Genomic DNA, 11,879 nt, shown 5'->3' on the forward strand with positions numbered 1-11,879 from the left:
GGGGAAACCGTATCAATATTACTTTTTCTATTAAATGCATTCCAGTAAGAGCTTCGAATTCTGTGGCCAATCATTACCTAATTTTGTGTCTATTATGTGTCTACTGCTTATCTGTCATTCAGTGCTTTTTTTATGCTTATTTCTGGAAGGGCCATGCTTGTTTAACTGGCCATTCATAAGCTCCACTGATACCATCAGAAAAATACTCATCTGAGAATATTTCTTGAGAACATTTCATGCTGCCATTAAAACCATTTAATTTTTATATAAATCATGTAAGACCTGTTTACACAAATTCTCCCTTTCCTTCATTCTCCATCACTTTTTAGAGACTTCCAACCCTCACATTTTTTCTTTTATGTACAACCCTGCAATTTTAACTGTTGCAAAATCCTTTAGGGTAAAGAGTCTCTCAAGCTGGGAAAGTCATACACAAACTTACAATATTTTATTTTATTTTTTAGCTTGGGATTTCATTCTGTGCTTCAATTTCTAGCATGCTGATCAGAATCTTCAGGGTCTAAATCTCTGGAAATATCTTCCTATTTCTTCCTAAAGTATCTCCACACTCCCCTGAAGCCTTGAGGGCGCAGTGGGAGAAAGGCAACAGGAATAGGACGGGTAGAGGGACTCAGACATACGGTTAACATAGGCACATTTTAAAGTTTAGCCCTTGGGCTTTCCAAGTCACTTTATCTGCAGAAAAGTGCACAATAAGGACCCCCTCCCCCCCACTACACAACTCACTCACAAAGACCTCTTGGAAAGGGTTTTCTCTGACCAGTTAAAAATCTATTTGAGATTGTGGATCAGAGAGGTAAATAGCTGCTATATCCAAGCTTAACAGTTTTTCTGTAATTTCAAATGACTCCATCCCAGAATATCCAAACTTTGGTTTCATGGATTTCTTTTACTTTGGGCAAGTTTTGGAATTGTTGAGGATTAACAAAACCAAATGAATGCACAGTGACCATTTCCAAAGGCTTTGTCTGAAATGCGCAGATGAAATGTCTCTAGCACACGTATGTCGCCTGGTGCTGGAATACGAAGTGGAGGCAACGAGTGGCACACAGATATAACAGGGACTGAGGAGATTCTGGTATCTATTGGCTGACAGGTGACGGGCACATGGATTCAGAACACCAACTCTTTGCTTTTCATGCACCGAAACACTACAATTCCAACAACGCAAAAGGGTCTGAGACAAATTAAAAAGTTCTTCTCTAGCGTCTCTTTAGTGTGTATCAAGTCAGTCATTATGGTTTTACCTCACTTAACTGTTAATAACTTTCTTCCTTGCAAGAGATTTCACTTTCTATTTAAAAAGATGCAACAGTATTGATACATATAACACTGTATAATTACACATATGCATACACTGTCACTTTTTTCCTAACAGAATTTGTATCTTTAGCAAGGAGCCCCTCTTTCATCAGTCTCCCTCCCATGATTTTATTCTCAGCAATGGGAAGGAAGTATGGAGTGACTTTGGTAATTCATTAGCTAATTCTACAGAACACATTTTACATACCACAGTATGAACAGATAGGAATTTAACTCACTTAAAGAGTTTTTACACCATCAAATCTCCCAGAACTTAACTTTAGAATATAACATATTGTCAAGCTAACATGAAATTCTCAATTTTCCTGCCTGAGTGCAGGGATCACATTGCATGCAACCATGTGTGGCCCCCCAGCGTCCATTGAATATGCTCAAAAGCATGCCCACTAGGATTTGAAAAAATGAGCGCCCAATGTTCATTTCCATTAAAGGCACCATGCCAACATTTTCTATCCCCAAAGCAATAGTAGGTGGTACCACAACCACTCATTAAGTGATTCAGGGAGGTTCAAAACCCAGTGGTAAGTGGGTGATGGTTCAGAACTTTGGGACCAAATATGTTATTACATACCTAAATTGATATATATATGGTTTCCAGAGGACTTTTGTTGTTTGGGACAAACAAAATTTTGTATTTGAGACAGGGTCTCCTTACATGGCCCTGGCTGGTTAGGAACTGGCCTCAAAGTTAGATTGCCTGCCTTTGCTTCCCCAAGTGCTGGAATAAAGGTTACCACCACCACATCCAGGTCCAAAGGACTTATAAAAATAAGACAAGGTTCAGGAACACTCTACTTATTCGACTGGAGGTGTGAGCTTTTGTGGGTGGCCAGTGCCTACAGCAAGAGTATGTATGTTGAGCTCCCCTGAAAGCTCTCATCCCAAGTGGCAGCCTGAAGTGAATCTACTTTCTTCCATTGGACTACCCTCCACCTTACATCCTCCGCATTAAGAAGAGCAAGCTCTACTCAGACAATGGTCAGTCTCAGGTAAACACAGTGTAAGGGGAAACCATTGACCAATGTTCTGAAATAGTTGAAGAATTCTTTATTATTTTCTCTACTGTATTTAGCGGACATGATACACTGAAGGCACATACTCTATGGCTGGTAGCTGACAGAAAGAAAATGTATTTGAATAATATCTTTAAAATATTTCAAATTTTTATTAAATATTTTTATTCAGTTTTAAGATCACAGTTAAAGTACTTTAGCATGTTATACACATGACTTACATGTGCAATTTTTAGAAATATCAAATTAGGTATAAGATTTTGAAGAAATTATATAAATGTATATATTGACTTTTTACTACACATACATCTAAGAAAGCAATAATTCCGTTGTACCATTAACTGGAAATCATTTATTACATGGCATGTTTACACCAACTCTAAAGAGAACAAAGCCAATTTCCAAAGCAAATTAAAATAAAACAAAAACTGAAATAAAATGAACAAATCAGTCATGCTAAAACTGTCAACAGACTTAAGACCTGGGGTCAAATGAAGCCATGGTTAATTTATGACATGTAAGTAAGCAATTCAAACCTATGAGAACCAGTTTATAACCTGGTGTGTGGAATCTCAGGAGGTTTTAATCAACCTTTTGACAAATTCCTGAGAGCCAGAGGCTTGCTTAGTGCTAATGACATGACAATGTGGCTGAGCAATCACTAAGCTCGAGGTCCCCAGCCTTCCCTCCCCACCCTAGGTTCTGCTGCTCCAAGAGCCGAGGCACTAAACGTGAGGAGTCAGGAGACAAGAGCAAACCTTCTGGTGAGCAACAGAAGTCAGTGACATTCCATGGAACATGAGTGTCTCTACGATTTAGGTTAGAGCTTGTGAGGTAAGATTCGTGTTGTGGGTGGGTTTGGAGGCATTCTCTCAGATCCTTGTTACTCAGTCACCAGTTCTGGCCCAAGTTATCAGAAAATCTTTGGAAGTAGTAGTAATGTTCACAAACATGAATTCTGTGCATGAAATCAATGTGAAGGTCAAGTGATCAGCTTGACCACTGTCTGCCATGAAAAAAAAAATCAAACAAACACAAAAGAAAAAAACAAAACAAAACAGTGGCCACAGAACTTTTAACTATAAAGTTCCTCCTGTGACTTTATCAGTAAAAATCACACCACCACAGATAAAATTTGGTCAAAAGAGGATACTTTCCCTCCCTCATAATGTATATTTCTATATTTGAAGGAAAGGGCAGCACAGATAGGTGCAGATATACAAAGAAGTCAAACGTATGTCATTTACTTCTGTTGCTTCTTTGTTCTGAAATGTCAGAAGGTAATAACGTCCCCACTGAAAAGGACAGTCCTTCAGCATGGAGTATAACGAACGTAGCTATCACTTCCAAACATAAGTAAAGTAGTCCATCAAACCCTGACGCTTCTCCAGATCCATGGTTCCATGAACCACACAGCTGCTTCTGTTCTCATTATACACATGTTGTTAGTTAATCTAGGTAAGACTTTAACAATCCCCAAACTCAAATAAAACCAAGTCCAGCCTAACTCTTTGGGAATGCCTGTATAAACAGAAACAACATCTAATTAGCAAATAGTACACTTTGCATAAAGTGCAAAACAAGGACGTGTGGGGAGAAGCTAAGTTCAGTTTCCACCTAGCAGTCACTCCGAACACTTAACAGGTCAAAAGCGGTAAGCACTCGCTCCTACTGCTCATTTCAGCACGACGTTGTTCTCTCTGGAGAAGCCAGTGTGTGAAGACAAAACACTGCAGCGGAAAATCGTGGCACTGAAGGTAGAAGCGAAAGATAGACTTACTGAAATTAACTTTGGAAGCCGAGGTAGCCCATGAGGATTGGCCTATCTGAGGGCTCTGGGGAGCAGTGCAATCAAAGGTGAATCTCAACAGCATCACGTACACCCCAACATCTCCCTTACAAGCGGTGACTCCAGGCCTCCCCTGATTTCCTTCCTCTCCCCCGAGGAACCAGCAGTGGTGCTTCTCCTCTGCTGAATGGATGCTGTGCTCCAGCCTCCAGCTGCTGGTCTTCAGAACACTTAGGACGCATACAGTAGTTTAGCAGGCAGCATGGTCCCACTGCTTCACATTAACATCAAATGCCAAGCTTGGAACAGAGTTATGTAGTATTCCCCACCCCACCCTATACACAAAACATGTCATTCAGTTCTCAGCTAATGTCTGTTCCATAGCAATTTACAATTTGAGATTTTACATCGGTGCAAACACTTCCGTACGCTGAGTCAAAGACTGCAGAGTGCAAACACATTTTTTATGACTTAGCAAAGCATCTTGACTTTAAGAAAACAATAGGAAATCAACACGTCAGACTCCAACTCCCAGATGGGCTCAGACGCTCCTCTGCACATACAGTGTTGCCAACATTTTTCTCTAGTAACTGTAAAGGCAGGAAGTAAGGTCATAATGATACTATAGGAATTCTTTCAGCATGGCTTCTGGGCCACATCTGATAAAATTAAGTAATTTCTGACACTTGTGGGGGAAAGGCTGCCAGAATGACAGGATCACTCAGGAGGGGGTTGAATGAATTAAGAGTTTTGATCCACCATTTGAGACTAACCTAATTTGGGGACAGGAACCTGTGGTTTCCAATGTGGCCGTGGGACGTTTCTTCCTTTTCCTGATCTCATTTACAGTACCCAAACAAACAAAACTTCAAGGATGTCTTACAGTATTTTTTCTTTCACTCATCTTAAGAGCTGCAGTTTTAGTTACTATAACATACTCTGGACACTTCAAATTTACATTGGAAATACCAGAATAACTAAAATAAATAAAAGGCTAAAGAACACCGGAAGAGTCCTATGTCTGCACCTGAGACAGAACCTCCCACTCCAGCACTGCAGAGAAGGGCAAGGACAACTTTCAAAACAAGATTTATATACAGGTTTGAATCCAGAAATTAAGGTTAAAAGCATAAATACTGACAACTTCAACTAAATGCAAAGTGGTTTCAGAAAGATATGCTACAACAATTTGGAATATAACAAAGCAGAAGAACATTGTATTTTGGTTTGCTTGAGATATACATAAGGTGCAATGACTTATTTTCTTGAGGATGCTATGAGACGAACGTTAGTGTGGCTGGTGCTTGCTGCCAGATTACAAGTAGGCATCAGAGCAACACAGCAATGCCAGTTTCCGGAAGGAGAGGAGCGACAGGAAGACGACAACGCTAATGCCGTGGAGTATGACGTAATGGGCTGAAGGGTTTGTGCTAGCAAATGTTACCTGAAAAAGCCAACACCCCTCTCCAGCAGATGGGGCATAAGAAGCACAGCTACTGAAATCAAGACCTCGCTCAGAGAACTATAAAGCTTTGCAGGATTTCTGCTACTCTTAGTGCCTAACCGCTTAAAAATTAAGCATTTCTACAAAAAGGTTTGTTTTTAAAGTATCTGAAAACAGCCAAATCCAGGAAGTCCCTCCCATCCCCACCCTGCCTAAGGGAAAAGCCGATCAGGTAAGATATTAACCACGTAGAAAAAGGTCATCTCTTGTTTCTTTTTTAAAAAAAGGTCTCAGGAATATACAGCAATCTCTGAAGGGACTCTAGTGAAATGTACTCGGAGGACTGAAGGAGGGTGCTCTGGCAAAAATAGATCTATTCTAATGTACTCTAGAGAATAACAAGTTAGTACCATTGTCAAGATGCATGTTCTGCACCAATGCAATTGTTGGTTTTCTACTTTTGTTACTAATTTTTTGGGTTTTAGCTAATTATCATGTTTAAATCACTGCTAGCAAGTGGTCCAAAACTCCAACAGCCACCAACATCAGGACCCAGCAATTTCCAAACATTCACTTATTTTTGTTTTGAAATTTAGAAAATATTATTAAAACAGTTATCATAGTAAAAATAGTATGCTAAAATCTGGGGCTATTCACTCAATTTATTTCTATGTGAATGGGGTTAAGCTATACCTACTGATTTACCTTTTACTAATTCCTGCTTCCTACATCCCCACAATGAACATGAATTTTTGAGGACACAATTTTAATACTCTGCTGCCCTCCCTACCTGCTTTGGAAAAATAACAACAAAACAAACCTCTATCTTTTTCAATTCTGTTAATATAGTTGTACATATTTTCCAGCACCGGAACTGAAGGAATATCTACAACCATGAGAAGCTAGACCTAGACAGTATTAATAGAGTCATTTTATATGGCTATTAGGTCAAATTACAATTAGAAAAAAAATCGTTACACTTCAGTCAAGTATAAATAAGAAAGCTAGATAAAACCATGTAAACTGTCACCATTTAGAGACCTAATTCAAAAGCTTCAAATTCCAGCTAGCACTATCAAAACTCCACCAGTTTGAAAACTATTAAAAATTATTGCTGGGATCCAAAAATTAAAATTTGATAGTTTGTGCTGTGTTGCAACAGTGGGGAAATACTTTGTGCTATGGAACAAATACCCTGTAAAATCTGTAGCCTCAGATTAATTTTGATGTATCACTTTGCATCTGTTGCTAGGAAACAAGACACTGTGAACGTCAGGTGGTTAAGTCAATATGTTGAATGTTGCAAGCCAGTTAATCCACTTGGCACTGGCATATGGTTGGTTTTTATGCTTAAAAGCAACAAAACATGAAAAGGAAACAGAAACCTGTAGGTGGATCTGACTGAGAGGCGCACTTCAGACACCTCCCTCCTCGTTTACTCAATACCTCCTCAACAACACCAACTCCAAATGGCTCCTAAACCTGCAGTGCCTAGTAGGCCGTGCATAGCAATCGCAACCCGTCCAGTCTGTCTGTGATGGATGTAAAAGGTCTGAAGCTCCAAGTCCATATGAAGTGAGCATCTTCAGTGTGTTTAGAATAATGAAGTAATACTAAGGTCACTTCTGAATAATATTTTTGTCTTTTTTTGTTTGTATGAACGATCCATTGGTCACTTAGACCCCTGTGTAAAAATAAAAGAATCCTCAAGGCATGAAAACATCAGTAATCTGTAATCTGCAGGATGCTTCCCCTGTCTGGGAAAATATTTGCCACAATTTGCCCCAAGCAAATTCTTCTTGGTCACTCAAGGCTAAGAAAAAAATTCAGATTGTAAGAATTGTAATAGTCTCTTTCTCGATCTCAAAATCAATCTCTCTCCTCTCTCTCTCTCTCTCTCCTCTCTCTCTCTCTCTCTCTCTCTCTCTCTCTCTCTCTCTCTTCCAGCAAACTACCACTACCATTCTGGTGGCAAATATAAAAGTGCAGAATATATGGACCACAAGGCCGAGCATACACCACTAACAATGGTACATCTGCCTGTCCATGCTGCTTAGGAGTCTCTGGTACAGGCTTTTTAATATTTATTCTACAATATAAATGTAGGTATAACCTATTATATAAACCATCTTAGAACTTAAATCTTCATGTACAAAAGACTAAGAATATCTAATAATAACTAGTGCAGTGCGTCAGGGTTTTTTTTGTTTGTTTTGAAAGAATAACTAGGTAATATATGAAACTAGTTTCACACTCTCTGGTTGGTAAAAGAGATGCTGGATGAGCTACAGTAAAGGCAGCCTTTTACCAAGTTACCACTGGTCACCGTCAAAAGCCTTCCTTCCATGCAAAGCAAAGGTCCACATCCCTTTGCTTTTGCTCAGTATCACACAGTAACACTGCCCTCAGAACGTGTGGCTTCTGAAACATCAAATGGGCCCAGAATGCTAAGTTTTGCTTCAAGTGATTCTGGGCTGTGTGGGACAACAAGCACTTGTCTGCAGTCTGTACTTCCCACCACATGGACTCGCCAGCATCCCTGGTAAAGACAAGGCTAGGGTAGTAGGTAAAGCACAACGTTTTACAATTAAAGGGCGCTTCACTGGTCAGCACAAGAAATCAGTACAGGAGCCTGTGGCATTTCTTTAGGCTGTCCATCATGGGTGAGTGGAGTTGACCTCTGACCTCTGTAAAACAAAAGGGGGAAAAGTCACTTATTGAGGGTATATAATCTGAGATAAGCAAGGACAATGGGGGATAAGAACGTTCCACTGTCTTCCTCGACAGTAATTAATTGCTACTTAGTCATGTCATTAAATCCAGTTTTGTCTTTCTTTTCTGAAGAGTTATTCATCACGTACCCTACCCAATAATCCCTAACAATATATTTTCTTGTTACCATCCAAAGCTAAGGCCTTCCACTCTGTAGAGATAAAAACCTGAAATACCCACAAAGCTGAGCAACTTCTCAGGACATGGAGAACTTTCAGCCAAGAGTGAAGCTCTATGAGAACACCTTCATCTTAATGCAGGGAGATTTTAAATGGCACCTTCCTGTGCTCAATTTTCCCAATAAGGAAACTCTCCTATCTTGATTCGTAATCTCCGGAAAAGAGAATCCACCTAAGCTGGGACACAAGGAGTAAAACCAACGTTTTGTTTTCAAAATACATCAGGAGACAAAACATCAGCAGGTATAATTACAGCCAGATGTACAGTTGGTCTCAGGAAGGTATGTACACAGTTGCATGAAGCATGCAAGGTGCAGCAGCAGAATGTCTGAGAAAGGGGACTAACCACAGGGGCTAGAAGGAGGAACAGCAGCAATTCCTGCATCTGCTTACAAAGGCAGGCATGGCCTAGCTGGGAGAGGACAGCACTTCCCTGAGTGCAAAGCAAGGCTGTGGAGGGTGGTTGCAGGTTTGCTGAGAGTGGAAAGGCTTGCCTGGGTGTTCTGCCGTTGCAAAGGGTGAGTCACAGAAAGCTAACAGACTGCACAAGGATGCAACCACAGCTCTGTGTAGAGGAGAATGCTTGCAGCAGTGAGCTGACTGTGGCCCTTGCTGAGCCCTTCATTATGATCCTCACTGAGGTGCAAGTGGAGAAGCATCATCTTGCTCACAGGCTTAGATCTCCCAGCAAATGTCTGCCAGCCCTCACTCCCCAGTGGGAAGCTGCAGTGCACAAGAGAACAGGAATGTGACTTCCTGGAGACATCTGGAGGCTGGGTGAGGGAGTGCCAGAATTGACAGCTAAAGGGCCAGGAGACAGAGCTGCCGCCAGGGCCTTCGGGTGTCTGGAGGTTAGAGGGGCATGAAGCTCTAGCACACTGTACAACCGCTGGGCTTTCAAAGCTTTTGTACTTGACTGAAAGTCTCATAAATAAAGTTACTTTTCAGTGAGTAATCCACTTTGAATAAAAAAAACACCCAGGTTTAAAAAAGCCCTTCTTTCTTTCCCAAAGGATCCATTAAGTAGCAGAAGATTCAACTATAATAACGTGCTCTCTATGAAACTTCAGTGAGTTTAAGGAGTTCTCATGACCGTGATCTGGTCAGATCCTTACAGCTTAATTCTTTGGGGAAGTCATTACATTCAATATAAAGTGAGGAAACTGAAAAGCAGACCATCTAGAGTTGAAGAAATTAATGGGCTTCTGTCTACCATGAGGTAGATGTCAAGATGGTCTTTACTGTACATCCACAGTATTTTGACAGGGGATATTGTCATGGCTACCAACATCCTTAGCACTGAGACATCAAGTCATCCACGTAACATCTCCATGGGATGTGCGCCATTGCGGTGGTTTAAATGAAGAATGTTCCCCCAGGCTTAGACATTTGAGTACCTGGTCCCTAGTGAGTGGTGTTCAGGAAGGTTGTGGAATCTTAGAGAGATGAAGCCTGGCTAGAAGTATATGACGTGGGGAGGGCTTTCAGAGTGCTTATGGTTTCTCCCTAATTTCTATTTCCTCTCCCCACTTTGTGCTCATGGTTGAGAAGACACTGTCAGCTACCTGCTCCTGTCATCATGCCTGCTGCTTGTTGCCATGACTCCCACCATAATGGATTCTTATCCCTCTTGAACTGTATGTCCAAGTAAACGCTTCTTTCTAGAGCCCAACTCTAGAAGTTGCTTTGGTCATGGAGTCTTATCATAGCATCAGAAAATTAATAAATACAGCCACTTCCAATTGATATAAAACAAATGCTGGGAGTGAGAGAGGGTGATTATGCTCAGGATCCTGTATTGTTCTTCCCTCACACCTCTGCTTCAAGATCTGACCCCAGGATGCTTACAGAATAGTGCTTCGCTACTCACAGGAATGTCACAGAAATAGTTCAGCATACTACAATATTCAAGATAAAATACTTGGTTGCCATTGACTCTCATGTTTACCATACTGTTAGTTCACATATATACTTCGCAACAATTCACATAAATAACGGTGCCCTTGAACTCAGTATGAAAGCCAGAACATTGTGTGTAAAACACCAATCACTTCTGAAATGGTTGGTTGGTTTCAACACGGCTTCCTCCACTCACGCCTGACCGCTCACCTGTGCACATTCTCCATGGCTGCAACCTCAGCCAGTGCAGCGAGGCTAAAGAATGCAGACACAGCAGGCATTTCTGGAGTACTGCTCCGTGGCTCCTCAACCGTATTGTGTGAGCAATCATCACTGCAGTATGCCTCAGTCACTTTAGGGAGACTCCTGTGTAGTTGCTCCTTTGGTTTGTCATCTGAAACAAAGGAGAAATCCATCACAGGCGGATGACTCAGGGAAGAGTACTGAGGAAGCACTGTGACAGACAGCGTGGGGAGCTATCGTTCCTGTCCATGTCTGCTACCTTCTGTGTAGCAAAGATCATCCAGAGCATCTTCCTCTAAGGTAATAAAGCACTTTCATTAAGCTCAGTGCCAACTTCCAACTGTGGACTCTGCCCAAAAGCCGACAAACGAAAAGGTGTGTTTTATTCAGAGTCAAAGTATGGTTCAGTGTTGGGGTCAGAAGAAAAAAAGCGAACTGTGACCAAAAGAAAACCCAAGAGACTTCTGTGATGGATATGCACCTCTCAAGAAGCCATAGCCTAGAACAGCATGACAATGGTAATGTGGACTTGGGGTTTAATGTAATTCTAACAGGTAGAATAGACTAAACAACAGGTAATCAGGCCTGCTGAGCTCCCATATTGTGACTTTGTTCAAAAGACATAAGGGAACGAAGACAAAAGACTTTCTAGTACCTATCCCAAAGAAAAACATATAGCTATCCTCCTGGTTATGGGAAGTAGACAAGATTGCCGGGCAAAAATTGGGATCTTGGGGGTGGGGTGGGAAGGGGGCAAAGGGGGATGCGGAGAGAAAAGTGAGAAGGGGAGGTTGGGGGGAACTTGGGGAAGCAGGAAGATTGGGAAAAAGGAAGGTTGGATAGGGGAGCAGGGAAGCACATATCTTAGTTAAGGGAGCCATCTTAGGGTTGGCAAGAGACTTGGACCTAGAGTGGCTCCCAGGTGCCCAGGGCGATATCCCCAGTTAGTTCCTTGGGAAGCTGAGGACAGAGAACCTGAAATGACCCTATCCTATAGCCATACTGATGAATATCTTGCATATCACCATAGAACCTTCATCTAGGGATGGATGGAGATAGAGACAGAGACCCACACTGGAGTACCGGACTGAGCTCCCAATGTACCAATGAGGAGCAGAAGGAGGGAGAATATAAGCAAAGAAGTCAGGACCACGAGGGGTGCACCCACCCACGGAGACAGTGGGGCTGATCTATTG

General features: G+C 41.5%; 1 protein-coding gene across 11 annotated transcripts in view; it reads right to left on the reverse strand.

Moving 5' to 3' along the window:
* Nucleotides 1-2,485: 2,485 nt before the first annotated feature.
* Nucleotides 2,486-11,879, reverse strand: part of Bbx (BBX high mobility group box domain containing) — a 240,622-nt gene continuing 231,228 nt past the window's right edge. For all 11 annotated transcript variants that reach the window (XM_050163460.1, XM_050163461.1, XM_050163471.1 and 8 more), the window contains 2 exons: nucleotides 10,651-10,834; nucleotides 2,486-8,277 (listed from right to left, as the gene is read on the reverse strand). In XM_050163460.1, the coding sequence (XP_050019417.1) occupies nucleotides 8,190-8,277; nucleotides 10,651-10,834 (272 nt within the window). In that variant the 3' untranslated portion in view covers nucleotides 2,486-8,189. The remainder of the gene's footprint in view (nucleotides 8,278-10,650; nucleotides 10,835-11,879) is intronic.

This window comes from Alexandromys fortis, unplaced genomic scaffold, assembly GCF_014885135.2.
Source record: "Alexandromys fortis isolate MF-2015 unplaced genomic scaffold, M_Fortis_MF-2015_v1.1 scaffold_131, whole genome shotgun sequence".
NCBI classification, from domain to species: domain Eukaryota; kingdom Metazoa; phylum Chordata; class Mammalia; order Rodentia; family Cricetidae; genus Alexandromys; species Alexandromys fortis.